The following is a 21,358-nucleotide window of genomic DNA, read 5'->3' as shown; positions in this document are numbered from 1 at the left end:
CCGGCCCCGCTGCCCCGGAAGAGGCGGGGCGGGCGGAGGACGGCGGCGGCCCCCACGTGTGGCAGCGGCGGCATGGCGGAGCTGGAGGGCCAGGGCGGCGGCGTGGTGGCTGACCCCCGCGGGGTGCTGCGGCAGGGCCGGGCCTTCCTCGACTTCTTCTGGGACATCGCCAAGCCGGAGCAGGAGGTGCGGCTGGCGGCCACCGAGAACCTCCTGCGGCACCTGCGGGACGGCAAGAAGGTGAGGCGGGCGCCGGGGCCGGCCGGAGGGGCTGTGGGTGCGGGGAGGCACCGGGTCGGCGCCGCTCTCCTCCCCGCCGCTCTCCTCCCCGCCGCTCTCGCTTGGAAACGCGTCTGGGGGCGCCCCAGGGTCCCGCTGGGCTGAGAGGAGCGCGGTCACCGCCGGAGCCGGGTCTCTCTCTTTGCAGGACGATGAGCTGAAGTACACCCTGAGGCGTCTGGTGGAAGGACTGGGAGCCACCCGTGAGGCCGCCCGCCCCGGCTTCAGCCTGGCCCTGGCGCAGGTCGGTGTTACCCAGAGCAGAGCGCTCTGCGGCCCCTCGCCAGCCCGGGGTCCCGCTCTGCTCTTTATGAGGAGACTGCAGGGCTCCCATCCAGCAACCTCCCACTCCTGCAGTGAGCGGAGACAAACTGCGTGGTTTTAAATGGTGCTGGTTTGGTTTAGAAGCAGTACGCTTATAAAGCTATACCAGTGCCCCACTGGTGTGACAGAATTCTGGCTTGCTTCAAGAACCATCCTTAATTGCCAAAATTTGTCCAGGTTTTTATATATGCTGTGTTTAGAACTATTCTGACTTCTTAAAGTTGGCTTATTCCTGGTGTTGGGCTGTTTTTGTGGGAGATCTGAAAAGGCAACCCGTTAACACGCCCTCCAGAGTTGTTTTTCTCCGTGCTGTTTGACTCTGTAACATAGCTAAGAGTCCCAGCAATTGGGATCACCGGCGGGATCCGACCTCGTCTCGCCTAAGAAGTGGATAACGCAGAAGAGCCTGTGTTCTTCCCGCTTAGATCAGGCCTTGCCCATGATGAAACGTTTTGTTGCTTGTGTTACGGGGTCTTGAGGTTGCAGCAAAATGTTCTTGTTATTAATCCTGCTATATCATGTAGAGGGAAAAAAGAAAAAAAAAGGAATATCAGCAGGTATAGTTATGTCTATACTAGTTCATATTCTGACACATCTTGTACTGATGTAGTTGTCTCTTTTCTGGGCTAGTAAAGCATCTGCTGCTGTGCTGAACAACTGTTTAACTCTTAATTCGGCTTAATTTGATAAAACTTCATAAAATGGAAGAACTGCAAACTGAGCTATTCCATCCATCTCCTCAGGTTTTACAGGCTTTTGAGGAAATTCCAATGTGCAGTGTCCTGGAACAAATAAAAGAAAAACACAATCTGGAAAAAGTGAAAAAGGTGAGTTGGCAGCATTGACCAACAGCTAGTTTGAATTAACCGTTCCCTATTCTTTGAAGGGTTGGTGCCTGGATACTGTAGTTCTGGGGTTCTTGCTAAGGCAAATGACTGTAATGAAATAACGGAAGTATTTGTGGAAGTTGATGACATTGTCATCTGGCCCTGTTTTAGCTGAGATTCATCTGTGTAACAGAAAGATAATCTAGGACAGTTGCTCTTAAACATAGTGCAGGGAGTTGCTTTTCAGTGTGTTATCATGTGGCAGGGTGTTCGAGGCTAGATGTTCCACTGATCAGAGCTGTACCTGAATGTGAAATCTAAATAAAGTGGATTTTTACACCCCCCACCCCCCCCTTTTTTTTTTCCTTTTCAGAAGCTTGTGAGAAATGCTGCTTTTGGAAACTTTTTTGGAGTTATGGCTCTGTTTCAGTCTGGCCGGCTTGTTAAGGTAACATTACCGTTGTTATGTTGTTTGTGGGTACTGGTTCTGGGGCTGTCTGAAGTGGAAAGAGAAAGTGTCTAGAGAAAAAGGCTGGGTCATTGGCCAGCAGATGAGATGGGACTTGAAGCATCAAGTTCAGTTCATTTCTTTTGCATTATCCATAGAATTTTTGTGTCTTCTAAATGTCTGTTCCTGACTAGAATGTAGGAACAGTGTCAGATGGTACAGGAGGTTCCTACCTCTCCTGGAAGGAAGGGATCTGTTGTCATATACAGCCAGAAAACACCATTTTGGGGAAAACTGAGCGGCCTATCAGGAAGGAATTGTGTAGGTTTCTTACTGCAAGTAGATTTAAGGGTCTCAAGAGTGGATTATTACCTGAGCCTTCAGCTTAATCTTTGATATATGTACTCTGGTTTTGGCTTACTTTTTCCTTTCTAGGACCAGAAAGCTCTGCTGGAGAGCATCCAGCTTCTCCAGCAGCTGGCACATCACCAAGCACACCTCAGAGATCTCCCTCGCAAAACTCTTATTGACATCATGTCTGAGGTATAGTCACAGCACGTGGTGGGTGGGAGGAGGGAGGACTTTGCTTTGGGACTGCTTTTTCCTTAGTTTGTTAAAGGGGATGTGAAAGAGTGAGTTTAAACTGTGGGAGCTGTTTCCTATATTGTCTGTGGGCAGATGCTTTTATTCTGGAAAGGATGCTCTTGTTTAGCGTAATCTGATTTCATCATGCACAATCCTGTAGTCTGGTTTTTCCCAGTTGACTGGTTCAGGTGGTACGTGAGACCCTCTTCTCTTTTGAAGAGAAGTATGCTGAAAACTCTGGACAGCAAACCTTTTTTATGCACCAAGCCTGGGCCTAAGGTTGAATTTTGGGCTGATGTAGGGATATGGAGTATATGGTAAAATAAGAGAGTTTGTTTATTTCCTTCTTTTTTGTGGACAATATTTGTAGATGTGAAGGCCAACAGTGTTAAATCAAAATTAAATAATGTTTTGTACGACGGTGTTCTGTGTCATTTAGTCTTAATGTTAGGTTTAAATGTATTTTGAATCCAATCTTTAAAAAATACAAATTAAAGCAGTTTTTGTGCTTTTCTTATTTTATTGATGAAAACATTGGATCCAATTTTCTCTAAAACCATTGAACACAGTTGTTTACCAGCAAATTCTATTGAAACAAGTAACTTATTTTTGGTAAATGTAATTAAAAGCTAATACAGGAGTGTTTCCTCCTCCCTGGGCTGAACGGCTGTACAGACAGGAGCAGTCGGACAGCAAGAGAACAATCGCAGCTGGAGTCAGTTGACCAGAATTGTTATCTGATGACAATGTGTTGTCCTGCTCCACATGGTTAAAGTATCTGGGGACTGTATGGCAGTACTGGACACATCCATTATTTATTTTTGGTTGTGTCACCATAAAGACTATTTCTAAAAGTGTCCAGAACACTGCAAGTTTTTAGTAAAATGCCCTAAAATACCAATATTATTAATATAATAGCGTGTTTCTCATATGCTGTCACCTTTGTTCCTGTCTAGGTTCCTGAAACTGTGTTTGAGGAAGTCCTGTTTGGCATCTTGCAAAGTGACCTCGCTTCAGCCTTCACGTCTCCAGAGAACCTGCACCTTTTGCTTGTGGGCATACAGAAATTCCCAAGTGTTCTGAAACCTAAAAATCTGAAGAAGCTGTTTGGCTCACCTACTGTTGTAAATGAGGAAAATATCCCCAGGTAACTTCTTAAATAAGGAGCGTTAAATGCAGTATTCTCGGTCTCCTGGCTAGCAGCAAGAGAAATGTGGCTTTCATTCTGATACCTGCCTGTATTTGCTAGTGCAGGTGCTGTTAAGGGTTAGGCGCTAACTGTTATGCAGGTTTCTAAATTAATAGCTCTGTCGTTTCTCCCAAGAGGCCCAGCCTGCTCTGTTCAGGAAATGTTCTGTGTCCTTCAGCAGGATGAATTTGGCCTTCAGCAGTCCCCTTTCAGGCCAGATCTCACATTATGTTCTTTCTTCTTCTAGACTTGTAGAGCTTCTGCAAAGTGCTGCCAAGTCTGAGAAGAAGGACAAGAAATTGCCCAGTGTAGTGTTTGATTTGCTACAAGTTTCACTGAAGGAAGGTGTCTTTGAACTGTTCTGGAAAGAAGGTGTGGAGAATGGGCTGTTGAAGGAGAAATCGGGACCCGTGAGGTTTGTTTTGAGATACATTGTTTGTTGTTTTCCGTATTATCCTCCTGTTTCTTGCCCCATTCTTTCTGCTGCCCTGTGGTAGGATGGAGAATGTGGTTTCTCATGAACAAGATGAGAACACTTGCTTTTGATTATTTAGGCATTCATGAGAAATTTTATAGGGAACCTAAATCCAGGAGTTAGTAAGATTTCTCTTAGAATTGTGACGTATAACAAATTTGAGGTTAAATTTAACTAGGATGGCATATAAAGGTGATGGACCTCGTTGGGCATAAAGGTGTCTTAAATCTATAGCATGCTCCTACAAGACTTGGCAGAGGAGCTGTACTGTCCCTTTCTAAGTGGTTGAGAGGGAGAGTCATTCGGCTTTGCTTGTGTGGTTTAAGAGGCACAGCTCCTGTGTAGACAAACCCTAGTTCTTTAGTTTGTGTCCAGTACTGCTGGACTTGTGCTTTGTGGGATGGACCCGATGAAAATGCCTGGCTATGTTTGGATTCTGACATGGTCTGTGTTTTTAAGTAGAACATGGCTGTGGCTGACATGCTAGTGGTAGCTATTTCAGCTCTTTTTCCAAGTCTAATACTGGATCTTTGTAGGACTATTTAAGTTGTCTCTTGAGACTCGTGCTGTATAAAAATGCTGCAAAATCCAGAATATAAATCTGGGAGTATTTTGGGGGAGCATAATTTAAATTGGAATTTTGTTGCAAGGTTTAAATCTTTCTTAGATCAAGAGGTTAAAAGTTGTAGAGGTGCACCTATGAAAAATTGTCTTAGCACGTTACATGAGTATCGCAGTGAAAGAAAACTGTTTTCTAAGCCTAAGCAGTTTAAGTCTTGTTTTTATTTTTACTTGGCTTGCGTAGGTATGAAAATACCCTTTGTACGCTCAAAAGTGTTGCTTTTTTTAGCCTCATTTCCTGCAGAAAGTGCTAGGCTAGTGCAGGCTAGTGCTGTCTGTCTAGTAAGTCTTGAACCCATTGGACAAATCTGATCAAATTTGACAGCAAGTTGTTGTCAAAACTAAGTAAATTTGCGATTTTTGAACACAGGATCCATTAATTTTTGACTTCTGCCTTCCTGCGTGCTCCATGTAGCCTGCCCCACCACTTCTTACCCTTGTGTGTAGCTTGGTTTTGAGAATCTTTTCTTCCACTCAGTTACATGTGCTACCGGTTGCTGGGCAGTGCTCTCCCCTTGTTGTCTCTGGATCAGCTACAGATGGTTCTCAAAGGGAAGGTGATGCAGCACTATGGAGAACATGTGGTAACCACTCAGGTAGGTCTTCTGAAAGTACTCGTGCTCATGGCTAAAGACCCCCTCCTGAGCAGAAGTTCTCTCTGCCCCCCTTTCTAATTTCACATTGTCTTGTATAAAAAAAGGTTTATGTCATTTTAGACCTTGGACTCTTACTAAAAGCAAGGTTATTGTATGGCCGCTGGTTGCAGTGGGCTGATTATAGACTGTGTTTAATTGTCATTGCCTATTTGTGTATTTCTGTCAGACTTATTTTAAGGGTTTTGAAACTGTTCAGCACTGACCCACCTGCTTTCATTGGTGTTGCTGAGAAAGCTCTGACAATGCTTTCATTGGTGTTGCTGAGAAAGCTCTGACGATGGGGGGAGCAGAGGGAGGGCAGCCCTCGGCACATCGACAATGTCATATGTCATCCTTTGACAGTCCTTTTGATTTTGCGTGTCCAGAAGCTCCTTTTTGTCTGTCATTGTGCTGGATGTTGCACGAACATTTGAAGGCAAAGACAAAAAGGGACAACTCATGCTTTTGTTTACGTTAGTGCTTGTTTCAATAAGCACGTCTGAGGTTTAAGCACAAATTTTATTTGGGAATTGGATTTTGGAACTCCTCTTCCCCCTTCCCTCCCAGGAGGCAAGCAAACAACACAGCCCTGCAATAAAGGGAGGAAGAATAAAAGGGGAATACTGAGAAAAATAGGCTTTGGCCTGTCTTTATGTGGTAACATAATCCTAAGCCTCCTCATGTGGGCCCAAAAGTCATTGCCATCTCTTGGGAGGAATAGTACTTTGCAGCTTTTCTGTTCTGGTATCAAAGCAGCGATAGATGGGCGGGTTTGCTCTGAAAATAATACTTACCGTGGAGCCTGCCTGTATGGACCAGCTTTCTCTGGGATTTACCCACTGACTTAGTCGTTCTCCCATTTCTTGCTTTTTTATGCTTGTTGCCCAGTGAATTAGGCTGTGTTCTTCCATCTGCCTCAAAAAATTTGTTGATTTAATTCCTGTCTGAAATGTACGGATTCACTGAAGACAATGATTGACTAAATGGAAAGAGAAACCCCTAATATTGTTGGTGATGAGGAAGTAGAAAAGATCTTAGTTTGAATTTGTTGTTGGTTTTGTGGGTTTGTTTTGTTTTGTTCCTTGTCACCTGTTGTTTGTTTTGGAAAGCAAATACTCTTATCTTGTAATTTCTTAAGGGATTCTGGTAGTTGTTGGAGGTGGAACTAGACAAAGCTTGAGTCTGATATTTACTGACAGTTATCTTCCCGAATCCACTTTTTCAACAGGGGAGCAAATGTGCTTTATTTGCTTTAGTTGGGAGATGACTGATGAAACCTCTGTTGTGAGTTATTAGCCTGTTTACAGCGGTCTCTCCTGGAGTTTTTCTCCCAGCTTTCGTACTGATGCACAAGTATTGAGTTCTCCAACAGCGGAAGCAGCAGCTTGCTAAGTTGTGTTTTGTGTGATCATTGGATGCATTTGTAGTTAATTATGAATTTATAACCCTTTTATTTAAAAGACAGTATTCCCTAGACTTTTATTACTGTTTCTGCTTCTGCCAGGTCACTGTATTGATCATGATACTATACCAAACAGGTTGTTTTACTAATTTACGAAAGTTGCATTGCATTTTTTGGAATGAGGTCACAGTTTGCCTCCTTCAAGGTTTCTCCAGTTATGCTTTTGTTTTTTTCCAGAACAAATGAGTGGGATTGAACACTGTGGGCTATGGAAGAACATAAGGAAATGGGATGTGTGGTGAGATGGGACATGTCCTCGTGGTCTGCACGCTGCTGGATAGCATTCCAAGGCCAGCAGCCTGCCAGCTGTATGCCTTGCGGATCAGTGGCAGGACTAAGGATAGGGCTTAGCGCAAAACAGCAATGTTTTTTAGGTTAAACATGTCAACTCCCCCTCCTTTCAGAATGCCTCAACACTCTTGAGACACCAGGGAGAGGAGGTGGGATTTATTCTACCCACCGTAGGTCAGCAAGCTCCAGGGCTGCTAGATGAGACCAGGATCAATGTGGAGGAGTTTCCAAATCGAGGGAAAGTCTAAGGCAGATGATGTGAGAAACATCCTGGGTTTTCACTCCAAATTAGAGCAGCTCAGCCTAGGAGCTTAGCTGAACTGGGCAGCATGTGGTCCAGCCCACTGAAGCCAGACTGTTTGGGCAAGTCCAAGTTAAAGGGTTGAAATTAGTACATGAAATTAGGTTCTTTGGTTGCTTACAGTGGTTGCTCCTATGTGAGGAAGACCATGAGATGAAACTGATGACCTGCTGTATGCCTAATGACAAGTGTTCAGGCATGTGACTTTTAGTTTACTTGCTGCAGTCAAATCTCTAAAGTGATTAGTGCTATAAAGACACTCAGACTCAATGTGAGGTTCCTGACCTGTTTGACCATGTTTTTCAGCTTCCAGACCGATTTAAGTTTGCTCCAGAGATGGAAACATATATAGATGAATTTCTGAGCAGCTGTGATGACCCAGAAAGGCAGCTGGCAGTGCTGATCGGCTTCTCTACTCTCACCAATCAAGGCAATCCAGTGTTGTCCAGCTCTTCCAGGGTAGTCAGACACCTGCAGCCAGTGGCATTGCAAAAATACATTGACTGGCTCGAAGACATGTTCCTCCGGCCTGACTTGGACTGTTGTTTAGACTTCTCGAGTAACCGACAAAAACACAACCAGGACAATGTAAACATGTGAGTGTATAGGTGGTGTGCCTTCCTCTTCTCTTTCTGTTTTGTGGTTAGAGTGTGTGAAGTCTGGTTTGGACAGCCAATATTTGCTGGTTCCCTTGCCATGAGTTGACAATTATTGCTTGGTCTGTTTCCTCTGTCCCTGAAGGTTTAGCCCCAGCATCCAACTCTTTTGCTGGGATAAAATTCAGTTCTGCAAATAGGAGCAAACATGGTGAGAACCAACCTGCCTGACCAAAGCAGACCGGATGACCAAAGAAACCTTTTCTCTTGTTTTTCTAGCCCTGATAACTGCTTTGGCAAAAATTTCCAGTGGCTTCCTTTTTCACTACAGACTCTCAAGCCTTTGTAGGAATTGTGCATCCCTTTTATCTGACTATTAAACTGGCCTGAGCGCTCTCATCTCCTTGGCCCACGGCAAAGCATGTCTCAAAAGTAGCCTGTAAATACTGATATCCTTGATAGGCATTTGTAGCAATTTCTAGCTAGGAAAACTTCCTAAGAGAAAGTTTTATCCTCCTTGGTGCTGCTGCTCGCTGAATACCCACAACTTGGTGCTGTGGGTACTGGTTTACTTGCGGGGGCCTCTTCCAAAGAAGATGTAAGCTGTTAAAACAGTATGTCTATGCGTTACTTGTGCACCTATAACCTCACTCTGCTGACTACTGTAATTCTTGAAGTGCTTTTTGCTAAACTGTAGTACCTCAGTGGGGTAAACAGACTGTTACGCATAGTAAAAAGTAAACTTGGGAAGATTAGATCTTTTCTTATGTGCTTGTTGCTTTCTTGCTACATAATTTTGCCATCTTTAGCATGAAGTCTCTAAATATCTGAAAGTCACCTCTTGCTGCAGTGGGTTGTGTGGTTTGTGTTTATTTCGGCATAGTGTTCAAACTACTGATTGTGTCCACTTCCTTATTGAAAGAGCACAACACAAGATTGCTCGATTAAGAAAATGGATCATCCACCGACTTGCTAACATCATTGAAAGTCCAGTGAAAAAAGAAGAGAGCCTTGTGATGAGCATTTCCAGGTGAGAATGATTTAAAGACTTAGTGCTACACGTGCTTGGAATAATTGTGTTTAGCTCTATAGCAGTAATTGAGTAAGCTGTCCCCATGCCACTAGGGAAATTCAGTAGTGGAAATATTCCATAACATAAATCGTTTAGGAGACCAGGTTCCATTTTCAAAATACCTTCTGCAAACTTGGACAAACTCTTGTCATAAGTAGTTCAGGTGCTTAAAATCACCTTAGTCCCATTTGTTTTCAATAAATTTTAGGTTCCTGGTTACCTAAACTGCTTGAAGATATTACTTGTAATCTTTGCATCAGATCTTAATAAATATTTATCTGTCAGTTTAAAAGTCTTGGAAAATATAACCCAAATCTGACAGTCTGAGTATTGTATTGTGTGGCCTCAAGTGTTGGCACTTCACTTTTGTGAAGTCCTGAGCATCCTTCTCTCTTCCTTACCCTGTGTACTGTGAGGAAAGGGTCTTCTTGTAAATAGTGAGTTTTTCCAGTGATTGGACATCCTTGAATAAAAATGTGAGTATGTGGTGCTATTTTGTTTGCTCACATGGGCTGGTTTTGCTTTGTTATAACCAAGCTGGCTTTTAATTTTGTTCTTGTTTCTGTCCATTCTAGGTTTTGCTTCTTCCATGCTTTCTTTGAGGCTAAGAAAAAGACTTCCCAAATATGTGAGGCCAATGTCCTTCCATCAGAGCCCCTAGATGAACAGGCTCATTCAGTGGCAGAAAACTACTTCTTTGGGTAAGGATTTTGCTTGCATGCTTTAAGCTTGGAAATTTCTTTTTTCTCTTGAGGATCAGCCTGTGAATGTCAGGGCAAGAGGTTTGGGATTTTGAGCTGCTATTGGAGCATTTATTTGACTCCAGGACCAGGGAATGGCTTTTTTTAAGGAGGTCCTAGATGGGTTTCCCAAAGATCCTTAAGTTTTGTCCAATAAGAAAATAATTCTGCATGGCAAACCTGCTGAGAATGTGTGTGATGATCAGGTAGGTATAGAGTTGAGCTCAGACTGCATTTTCTCCTAAGATTTCCGTTGCCACCATTGCAAGCTAGAAATGGAAGGACCCAAGAGAGAGGTGGTGGGGTTGTGTGGGTTGCTGTTGGCTTTCTGTCCACTGTGCGTGCGAGCTGCTGATGGCTTCGCAGTCCTCCCTGTACTAGGGGAGATGGAGTTGGTGATCATAGATGCTTTTAGGTCGTTGTCAAAGCTGGTCCTCCAACCTCAGTAGGGGGAAAGCAGAGAACATAGAATGGGAAGCAACTAAGAATGATTGTCAGTGTCCTTGGGGGCATCAGATGTGCTTGGGGACACCAGGCCAATGAGCTACACGTTACTGTGCTTGGATACATGCCTGGGTTGAAATTCAGGCCCTGTGAATCTTGGTTGCAATGAGTGACCAGAGCTTGGATGAGAGTGGTCTACTGGTGGGCGTTATTTGGGAATGTGTGAGAAGGCCATCTGGTTCCTCTGACAGTAACATGCTAGCTGTTTTTTGTTGCAGGTTACTTCAGACTTTAAACAGCTTGACTGTTTTGGGGGATACAGCAAAAGCTGCAGCCTTGAGGGAGAAGCACATCCATGGTGTGACTGCAGATGGGAAGCTGTGGATCTTTCTTCTTGTTGAATATGCCAACAAGCTGCTTTCCAGTGAGCATGTCAAAGCTGTGAAGCCTTTTACCAAGGGACAGAGGGATGCCTGGGAGAGGTGAGATTGGGCCAATAAAAGAGGAATTGTATTCTTTCATCCTGCTACTGTTGATCTGGCTGCTGTAGCAGGGCTGTTTCAAAGCCGTGGCAGTTCTGTTTCTTCCCTTTGAGTATCCTGCACCTGTGGCTGGGTTTCAGGATGCCTTTCTATTTCTCATCACCCTGTTCCTTTGTTCCTGTTCCTTCTGCTTGTTAACTATGTGTAGGTGGCCATGTCCTTTTCTATTTTTGCTCATAATCCCTGTCCCAACCATGACTATAACTCTGCTAGTCTTTTCCTCTAATAATGCCTGTACTAACTTCTCAGCGACTCTTTCCTGGTGCTCTTTTCTGAGCCTGATTTCCCGTAAAGGCCTGTGCCTTGGCTGTAGTATTAGGATTCTAGCCTGTGCCCAAGCACAGAGGTTTTTATAAGCCACACAAGGTGAGATGCTATTGTTGGGTTAAGATTGTATACTACATGTATGTCTGAGTTCAGTAAATTAAATGTTATGTACAGAAAAAAATAGTATAGATTTGGTCATGTTTTTAGTCTGATGGTAAGAGAGGATTTGCTGTTGTAATTGTGAAAGACTCCAAAGGGTTTCTTTCTTCAGAACACTCCAGTCTGTGAAGAATCTGCAGAAGAAGGAAAATAAATCAGACAGTGCCAAAGTCATCGCTTTCCAGCAACTTCTGCTTTTAATGGCCATTCATCTTTTCAAGGTAAGACCTCTGAAGCATATTTGAGTGTAAAATGGGCTGATAGCTGGGTGTTAGAACACTGAGCTGGAGAGTTTCTTTGTGTTCAGAGGTCCAATCTTTCACAGCCTCGGGCTTCTAGAAATGAGCAATTGGCAGCTAATAAACTGTGATTCTTGCACTGACTGTAGGCAACTTACAGGGACAAAGCTTGGCCTGAGCATTAGTTTTGCCCTTGATTTGCTGCTGAGTGGAGCAATTCTGACTTAGATTCATATTTTCTTCTGCAAAGGCGTTGTAGTAGCTGATTTTAATATCTCTGCCTATTTAGAGAGCTCCTTAGATTTGGGGTATATTCCTTCTGTTGCTCTTGGTAGTGGGGAATGCAGAGAAGGTGTTTACTTTTGCTTGTGATCAAACAGAATCCATCTGAAACAATGGATGTTCTGAGTGACCTTCTGAGCTGTACAGAGAAGGCGTTCAGCAAAGAACCTAAGAAGAAAAAGACTGGTGAGTCCTTTGTACAGAAAGAAATGGAGTGGGATTGTTAACGGTCTGTCAAAAGACAGAAGATGTCAATTCTGCATTAGTGAAGCACTCTGACTGCATTGCTTCTGGCTAGATGCACTTATCCCCAGGAGAATCCACTCTCCTCCATTCTCTTTCTTTGGCTTTCTAAATCTCCTGTCTCTTGCTCCAGCTCTCCATCCACATCCTTAGTGTGTTGCATTCCTGCCTGCCTCTTAAAGGATAGGTGGGTTTCAGAGCTGGCCGTTGCTCAGATGAGCAGCGTCCGAGGGAGTTCACTCTCTTTGAGTCCTTGTTCAGTGCTGGCCAAGAGCTTGACTGAAGTGGTGGTATCTCTCTGCCAAGCAAAGCTGTGGGCTCTCCTAATGGCTGGCAGGCCTGAAACTTGCTCCTTTCAGAGCTCAAGTTCTGGGCAAACTAAATGTGTCCTGTGTGTAGATACTGCCTGTTTGCTGATTTAGGCTAGTGCTTGTTTAGGGTCTGCAGAGCTAGGCTTTGTAACTCGACCAGGAAAGAGTCTGGCTTGGTCTTTTGACTTCCTCTCTAACTATGGTCGTCTTGTTCTCCTTAAATCTCTGTTTAAGTTTGAGGGTACTGTGAAAATAAAAGCTGTAATTCTATGGTGGCTTGGTTGTATGTACAGCAGGACTCCCAAACTTTTGGACTAATGGCCCAGTTTCAAATCTCAGCACTTTTCATGGTCTGCTGTGACTCCTGATTTCATTGGAAACACTATAAAATGTATATACCTTTGCTGACTAGCTGCTGATTGCTTTACTGTAGCCAAGTAAGTGTCGCATGATTTGCAGAACTGCTAATCTAAGTAATGATTTAATGAATAGTAGGTTTTGTTCCCTGGTAAGGCTTTGCAGTGGCCTAAAGACAATTTCAAGCATGTTTCTCCCTATAGTTAGTAGCCTTCCAATGCAGTTACAATCTTTAGCTTCACACTTGATTATTTCTGCTCTTGTTGCCGAATGAGTACTTCTAATAATCAACTAGAGGGTGGGCTTCTTTTCCTTGGTGAATTTTTCTGCTGTCTGTTATTAATGCACCAGTGCAGTGATTTTTTTTTTCCCTTCCTGTTATTGATTGTTCCTGTGCAGACAATGCAGAGCCAGGATGGGTTGAGGTGATGGTGGAAATCCTTCTCTCCCTCCTTGCTCAGCCCAGCCTACTCATACGTCGGATTTCCAAGAGTGTGTTTGTACGGATATGCCCTAATCTGACCAAGAGGGGCTTGCAGCTGATCCTGGATGTAAGTGAGGCACTAGTAGGGCATTGTACTGTTTGCACATCTTTTTCCTAACGTATACAAACATGTCTCTATTTTGGGATTAAATAAAAGCCTCCTCGATTTAGAAAATGTCTGACACTATGTGCTTCTGAATTTTAAATGTAGCTTACAGAGAGGTTTGTTTGTTTGTTTTGTTTTATGGGAGCCTGAGATCTGCTAACTTTAAACTGTATTCTTTGGTAGTTTTAGGCTGAAGAAATTCCAGGGTCAGTTTACATGGTAGATTTTGTATGTGAATGTAAATGGTAACAACTACTTTTTTCTAGAAAGGCTAAACATAGAGGTGCTAAAAATAAGTGAGACTGAAAATCTGAATTGGTCATACCACTGGGTAAGGTGATGTCTTCTGAAAGAGTAGTATGTGGATTGCAAAGATGAGCTGTCAGGTACTTTATATGATGAACCTAATACTTCATTTGTAACAAATCAAAATATGTGATGTCACCAACTTCTTCAGTTTTCTCCACCTTTTGTGTTTCTTATAGAAAGAACTCAGCATATTAACAAACATGATATTATAAGCCAGAAAGTTGAATGCCCTTACTTACTATTTTGTTATTCAGCTGGCTTACCGTGCTGAAATTCCTGTCTGTTGTACACAAGAAATGCATCCAAACAAAACACCGAAAAAATGCAAGTCTCTCTTTTTTGCAGGTTCTTGACCCGTATCAAGAGCAAAATGAAGAAAGCGCTGTTGTTGTGATGGAAGAATCAGACAAAAAGATCAAATCTGCACAGCACACGGTAATTGATGTGCCATTGCCAGTGGCAAATAGTCTTCAGACCTTCACTGTTAAAAAAATGTTTCTCCTGATCTGTGGTAATAGATGTAATTGCATTTCTCTATCTTGAGATGGCTGTTGCTCTGTTAAGATTCCTTTTAAAAAGTGCAACACACAAATGGCTTGTTGGAAGTGCGTGTTTATTAATCTCTTGGCCTTGAAGGAAAATGCCATTGCAGGTATGGCTGTTTGAATAGACACCTTCCTGAGAACAAATGACTGCATCTTGCAATTAGCACAGGCCTCTGTTTTGCAGCCACAGACTGAATCGCTGTGATGCACAGCAATCTGAATTCAAGATGCCGAGTTCTAAGAACTGCAGAGATTGGAGTCACAAAGCATTACAAGCATTAGCAGAAAGGAGAATCAGATGGGGGCTGTTACTTCAATGTTCCTTGGAAGCCTCTTTTTGAGACTCATTTAATATGACAGAGAAGTCTGTATTATGTTCTGCTTTTAGCTCTTATGAAGACCTGGTATCTTGTTGTCTGAGGGCTGGAAGCAAGGCAGTGGGGTGAGGGGAGGCTTGAGTTTTTATTTTGAACAGTGGCACACCAGAGAATTGAGTAGGGCCTGAAGAACGGTGGGGTCAGGAGATGAACTTTTCTTCCTCAGGACAAGGAAGGAAGCGAGGACTCCTCAGATGAAGAGGACACTGAGGAAGAGAACGACAGTGGAGATGAGGAAAAGGATGAAGAAGTTGATGATGATTTTCGCAGTCAGCTGATGAACGTTCTCCAAGCAGGGAATGCATTGGTACGTTTTCACTGCCTACCTTGATACAGATACCAGGAGGTTTGGGGTGGTGAAAGATTATCTAACATCCACATCCTGTCTGAGCCCAGGCAGTGATAACCCTGGCAATCATCTTTGTATGGTGTTTGAAGCAGGATCTTCAAAGCAAGCCATGGGAATAAGTTGCTTGTTCTTTTATTTATTGTTAGTGTGTCTTGAGAGCTTTTGCTTGTCCAGTCTAGTCTGATAGAGCTTGTATTCCTGCCTGTAATAAACGAGATGGATGCGAACTGAAGGCCTGAGATCCGGTTACATGGTGCCTGTGTTGGCTGGCCTGTGCGGAGGAGTGTGATCCCTGTAGGCCACTCTGGAGACTTCTTGTAGCAGCGCTGAGCGTGGTTTCATGATTCTTGTAAAGACTACAGACATATTAACATATTAACCTTTTACTGAAGGAGCAACAGCACAGAGGGAGTCAGTGTCAAAACCTCAGCCTCTTCCATCTCCTGATCCTCTAGCTCTAAAAGTTAGTTCTGTGCAGCCAGGATTACCTGATAGGAAATAAAAGCTAGATTTCTAATGGATCTGAGCATTTGTTTTTCCTCCCCATGTGCTATTCTGGGTGTAGAGGTAGCTACATCCCTCCTGTGATCTGATCTTGGCTGTGGTTCTGTTTCCACTGTCTGAAATATGTGAAATGACATGGTTTTTTTGCATTCTGAAACCAAAAGGGAAGAGATGAGAGTGATGAAGAGCTGGATGATGAAGCTATGATGGCTCTTGACAAGAACATCTCAGCCCTTTTTGCGGAGCAGCAGAAGCGAATCCAGGCAAAGAAGGATGAGAAAGACAGGATGCGGAAGGAGAAGATCCTGCGGAGGGATTTCAAGATTAAGGTGGGAGATACGTGCTTCATGTGAAGACCTCTGGCTTACTAGCATGTTAATTGTAGCCTACTGCATGCTGTGAGCTACCTAACACTAAACAGCTTGGACATTCCTGTATGCCATAAGCTCCTGGTGGTTGGGACTGGATTGTTCGGGCTTTGTACAGCACCTGGCACAGCAAGATCATGGTCAGTGATTGGGGGCTTCACAGACCTACTTCAAAACAAGGAACAGGACTGTGCTGTCAAAAAGTGAACTGCAGTTTCCATTTGCTGATCTGAAATTGTTCAGTTTATTAGATCCTTCCCCACGCCTGCCATTTTCTGTAAACTGGGCAAGCTTGATGTGCCTTAGTGTGACATGCATAAAATCCCTCTGGTAACTTTGTGATGTAAGCTGTTTTTTTGGCTTGTTATGCTAATAAGACCAAGAGGATTATGGTTAACACCCCCTGGTTATTTGTAGCTGTAATACTGACTTCAGGCCACCTGGTGTCAGCGTGGACTGTCCGGGATATTCCGGGCATCCAGGGACAGCTCCAGCCACTCCCGTGCAGAAACGTCTGGTGTCAGGTTAGCCAAGATGAAAACTGAATGGTATAGCGAGCCATTGGCTTTACTGCATTTTCGTTCTGATGCTGTGCTACAAGAGGCTGACTTTATGCTTAATGCACTGTCTGGAAGTTAGAGAGGGGCTTGCAGGGGTGAGAGCTATCAGTCCATGGTGCTAACAGAGATCTGCACCAAGTTGTAGTGACTGCAGGTCTGGCCAAGCGGCAGTGATTCTCAGAACTGCTGTTTCTAAATGGTGTCACTGCGCAAAATAGGCTGAAGTCAGTAGAAAGCCTTTAATCTTCAGTTTCAAATTTTTAGTCTTCTGTTTCTCATGCCCCAGCAGTACAAACGATAACAGAAGGTGTACAGATCTCAGTTGCAAATAGTTTCCTTCAGCCTCCTCCAGCTGCTATGTAGCCCTCTCCAGTCTGACAGAGCTACTCTGGGTAGATCCATCATGCTTCCCTGTCTGCATTAGTTCTGGTGTCAGTAACTCTGTGTTTGCAGGTGCTGGATCTGATTGAAGTGTTCCTGACTAAGCAATCAGAGAACCCTTTGGTGTTTGACATCATTGAGCCCCTGCTTCGGGTGATTGAACAATGCATGAGCTCAGACTCTGACAAGCAGGAGGTTGACTTCCTCCAGAAAACAGCCAATATCTTCAAGTAAGTGTCAGTCCTCCAGATAATAGGCAATGGCTTTTGATAGACACCAGGGGTATTGATTGAATCCCCAAAGAACACACACATGTCATAACCTGGAAAGAAATTAGGATCTAGGTTTTCTAGTTTAAGGGACTTCAAGTGCCAAACCTGTCTGCAGGTGGAGACCTTAAGAGCAAACATTGATATTGCAGGCATGGTGCCATGTCGCTGAGTATCTCCACAGGCCTCTGACCACTGAGTCAGACCATGCAACAGGTCCCTAGACTTAGAGTCACTGCTGTGGCTGGAACAAACTCCCAACATGTTATTACTGAGACAGGCAGAGTGCAAATTCTCTCTGTTCACACTCAGAAGTGAGACATGATACGGGCTAGCCACAGACATAATGCACGGTGTGTGACATGAAGTGTCTGCTGTATACCGCTCCCTGATGTCCCCAGCACTGCTCTAGGGCATTTTCAGTGCTGCTCTCTACCCCCTGTTAAGAAGCAGTCTGCAGAAATGGGGTTTGAGGCAGAGAATCCCCTTTGTGGGAGCTCTGGAGGAAAGTTAACTAGCACCGAAATAGGTGCTCGGAGGCAAAGAGCAGTACGTTTCCTCACCCCTCTTGCCACAGCAATGACTGCCTCCTCTGCGGCCCGCAGCTAGCACCGGTTTTGTTCATGTGTTGCCCTGAGCCCAGTGATAAGGGTTCACAGCCATCTGTTTCGCAGAGCTCTTTCTGTAGGTAATGCCTTTGGGGTTTGTTTTTAATGCTCTTTCAGGAACTCGTTGTGCCGAATGAAGCAGTACTGCAGGAAAGCAGATGCCCTGCAAGAAGATTTGCACGTGTTTGTGGAGAGGCTTGTGAAGAAAGCCTGCAAGCACACTGACTCTTCAGTGGCTCTCTATTATTTCAGGTGAGTGTTAAAAAGGAGCGTCTCTGCTCGGTGCTGTGACCGTGGCTGGCCTGTAAGCAGGCATAATGTTGCACGTCAAAACGGTTGGGACAAGCGAGAGACTCGATGAAGGCTGGTTGCCAGCATCTGTGTCTTACATGAGGACATCCTGGGGTCTGAAGCATTTTCAAACAGATGCCCGTATTTTGGTGATCATGTTCTGTGGGCTCTGTGTTACAGAAATGGTCTAGTATAGTTTTGCTGATAGTGATGGGAAGCGCTTCCTTGAGGCTTCATTAGGAAGTAATGAATTGTGTGTGATTCAGTGTGGGGATGAGCGTGATTTATAGTCCATCTGAAATGATCATTCTGCAAATACTCTGGTTTCTTGTGTCAACAATAGCATGATGAAGACAATAATGATTATGGGTCCTGACTGGTGGTTGCTCCTTTGCCACTGAATACAGGTGAATTAGGATAAGCCATTGTGTATTTGTTAGGAAACAGGAGCAATCTCACTGTTTCCTTGTGTAAATGGGAGTGCCGTTTACCAGTAGGGCTCTCGTGACTTGCAGGCAGTTTCAGAAAGGCTTTTATATTCCGTCTGGTATTTCTCAACACAACTGTGTACACAGCGGGTACCATGTTGCGTGGTCAACCCAGTGCCATCGGGCAGTGTTGGCTCTGCAGCACGCCCGGCCCGTCGCTGTACAGGAACCGTGGTACTTCCTGGCAATGCGGGGCTGGCCGTGCGCGCTGTGTGGCTCCCTGACAGCCTCCTGGCAGTCCTGCGTGCAGCCGTGTCTGGTTAATACAGCATTTCTGAAAAGCAGCAGACTGTCTGCATGCTCTCTCGGTTGATGTGCCCGAGTTCTCCAGGCACACAGCAGCCTGGGCTGAGGGGCCGCACCGCAGCGCTGGCTGAGCTGTGCAGGCTCTGAAATCCTGGGTGAATGCAGGAGTCCTCGAGCAGTGCTGGTCAGAACTGAGAGCAAGCAGCATGAACTTGAGGGAACTAGGCTGGTGGGGGGGATGTCTGTGACTGCAGTGACAGATAATGAGATGATGCAGCCTCCTAAGATTTATTTGTCTTTAGATCTGGCAAGAGTGGGTTAGACTGAGAGAAGGGGCCCTCCTGGACTCTTTAATGCTCCTTGGTACAAAATGAGCTGCCTGCATCACTTGGCCTCTGCTTTTGGGTGGCTTTGCAGTGGTACCACAACACTGTGGTAATTGCTGTATTCTCCCTTTTTCCTTTTCTTTTCAAGTGCCTCCTTATACCTGCTCAAAGTGTTGAGAGGAAACACGCCTGATAAGTCATCAGCTCCTCCTGCGCCCCTGCCAGAGAAACAGAGCACCGCCATCCCTCAGGCTGGCCAGGTAAGACAGCAGGCTGCTCTTGAGGCAGTGTTTTTTGCGAGTAAAGTTGCATTACCCCGTTTTGCTGAGTGCGCCTTGCTTATTCAGTCTCGCTCTTCGTGCTGCCTGCAGATACCTGTCTACGTGATTTCTTTTCCATAAAGCTGTCACATTCCCCATCCCCTTCTGGCCCTCATCCTCCTGCTTGCCCATAGCCACCAGGGGCTGCTGATGTACAGTACATCCAGGTTAATTGCCTAAGAAGCCTGATGTGTATTTATGCTGCTCTTCCGGCTGATTTGCTGTTTTCTCCATTAACCTCTTGGCAGTCACTCTCAGTTCTTTTCTGAGAGGGTGCTGAGGAGCAGGGAGGCACAGGACAGTGGTGGATGAGTGACCGCCTATCTCTCTGAGGTTTGAGCTGAGTTATCAGGGTGAAGAGAGTGTGGAGCAGCCCTGATTTCAGTGGTAGTTGTTTGCAGGGAGACTCTTCATCTAGTTGTGCTATGGATGTCTATTATTTGGGGAGCCTTACTGTCTGGTTCCCTTTCACCTGCTATCTGTGCTGAATTTCACAGGTCTCTGAATTTGGCCAACCCTGTGTATTGGGCAGCCTGGTCTAGTCACCTCCACTAGAAACCTAGCAAGTAGTGTTTCACCAGCTAGCCTGATACTCGCCTCTGAACCTCTGAAATTGTGTACAGGAATTAGTGCCTTAATCCTGTTGACATTTTGTGAGGGAAGAAAATAAACAGGGCTATCTTATGACAAGGGAGGACCTGGAAGTTACAAACATTGAGATATATTAGCAGCTGAAAACATAGCCAATGTTTCTAAGGCTTAGTGAGAGACTGAGAGTGTTAATCAAGCAGCTCTTGTTCTGTGCTGGGCCTTTCTGGAAAGAAAAACACAGTGAGAGATTTGTGGAGAATATAAACAACGTACTTGACGTTGAGGCTAGATGCTTCACAGCATCCTTGTGCAGCTTCACAGGGAAGGCTGTTATTCCTGCAGGAACAGAGCTGTGGTCTTGACCGGCTAAGGACACAGCCAGCAGCTGAAGTGAGTTGCCAGTTTGAGGGAAGTGACACAGTTCAGTTTGTGTGATGCTGCCGATGCTGACATTGCGTTGAGGCCAGGAAGGTTTTGTAGTAGGGAACCAGAGACGAAGGTGCGGTGTGTTTCCAGTGAGCGTAATCTGGAGCTTGTCAGTAAGCAGCAAAATGGAACTACAGCAGACCCTGCGATGTGGTGGCCAAATTTATGGAAAAGCCCGTTACTACAGAAGAAGTGGTTTACAGTAAACATCTGCATGGGAGGAGGAATCAATTTTTTCCCTGCAGATGTGTAAGTCAAGTGTTAAGTATAGACACTTCGCTAGGAAACAGAGGTCATGTGTATTTCAAGATCCATCTCCCCGGTTCCACTCTAGCCTGTGTTCAGCTGCAGTAACACTGTGAGTTCGACCTGATAACAGGACACAACATGAACATGGTTTTAACTTCCTACATTGCCATGGAAAAATTGCTTGGGCAGAGGTTCATAAAAGGCCCATACACTGTTGTGAAGATCACAGCTTTGACCTCCTTAGCCTTACGTTTTCTTTCTCCCCAGAGATGTGCTTCCCTGGCAGTATGAGAACAGTCAGGAGTGTCAGGATGTGATGCTCCGCACTTGGCTCTTCATTCGCCCCTGGGATGTTAGTTTAGATCCACATGGCCTGTGCTGGCTGCTGCATGTCTGGGTTTCGTGTTCCCCACCAGAGGGGGATGTTAGAGCATTTACACAGTTCTGGGATTGCTGGATCCCTGATCAGAGCTAGGGTTTGTCTGCGGGGTACGGAGAAATCCTGGACATAGCTGCTAAGTGGATGTAGATCTAGATACCTACATACACTAATATCTACAGATTCAGATAGCTCTACAGCTGAGAACACCATATGCATAGCACAGCTGCTGCAGGATGGTCTTTGAGTGCTCTGTGAACCTAATATGTGTTAGACTCACACACAACCCTAGAAGCACAGCCCCCACATGACATGCAGTGTATGTAGTCTTACTAGAAAGCTGTGTTGCCCTTCACTAACGTGGTCATACGGCTATCAGTACTTGGGAGAGCATGTTTGGGGCCCACTTTGTTCGTTCTTCATGGTTGTGTGTTGTATCTCGTAGGCCTGTATCATATAAATGACCCGAGAATATCTAGTTGCTGGAAAAATC

At 44.8% G+C, this 21,358-nt stretch overlaps 1 protein-coding gene across 1 annotated transcript in view; it reads left to right on the top strand.

The window, feature by feature from the left end:
- Positions 1-27: 27 nt before the first annotated feature.
- MYBBP1A (MYB binding protein 1a) overlaps positions 28-21,358 on the top strand; it is a 60,424-nt gene continuing 39,093 nt past the window's right edge. The window contains exons 1-21 of the mRNA XM_075771254.1: positions 28-240; positions 428-523; positions 1,347-1,430; positions 1,804-1,878; positions 2,314-2,421; positions 3,420-3,610; positions 3,900-4,067; positions 5,227-5,344; positions 7,744-8,033; positions 8,956-9,063; positions 9,681-9,806; positions 10,568-10,771; positions 11,370-11,478; positions 11,877-11,964; positions 13,089-13,240; positions 13,934-14,023; positions 14,677-14,817; positions 15,528-15,692; positions 16,745-16,902; positions 17,667-17,801; positions 19,049-19,160. Of these exons, the coding sequence (XP_075627369.1) occupies positions 73-240; positions 428-523; positions 1,347-1,430; positions 1,804-1,878; positions 2,314-2,421; positions 3,420-3,610; positions 3,900-4,067; positions 5,227-5,344; positions 7,744-8,033; positions 8,956-9,063; positions 9,681-9,806; positions 10,568-10,771; positions 11,370-11,478; positions 11,877-11,964; positions 13,089-13,240; positions 13,934-14,023; positions 14,677-14,817; positions 15,528-15,692; positions 16,745-16,902; positions 17,667-17,801; positions 19,049-19,160 (2,886 nt within the window). The 5' untranslated portion in view covers positions 28-72. The remainder of the gene's footprint in view (positions 241-427; positions 524-1,346; positions 1,431-1,803; positions 1,879-2,313; positions 2,422-3,419; positions 3,611-3,899; positions 4,068-5,226; positions 5,345-7,743; positions 8,034-8,955; positions 9,064-9,680; positions 9,807-10,567; positions 10,772-11,369; positions 11,479-11,876; positions 11,965-13,088; positions 13,241-13,933; positions 14,024-14,676; positions 14,818-15,527; positions 15,693-16,744; positions 16,903-17,666; positions 17,802-19,048; positions 19,161-21,358) is intronic.

The sequence above is a fragment of the Balearica regulorum genome, chromosome 19 (genome assembly GCF_011004875.1).
Source record: "Balearica regulorum gibbericeps isolate bBalReg1 chromosome 19, bBalReg1.pri, whole genome shotgun sequence".
In the NCBI taxonomy this organism is placed as follows: domain Eukaryota; kingdom Metazoa; phylum Chordata; class Aves; order Gruiformes; family Gruidae; genus Balearica; species Balearica regulorum.
This window is presented reverse-complemented; position numbering and strand designations above follow the sequence as displayed.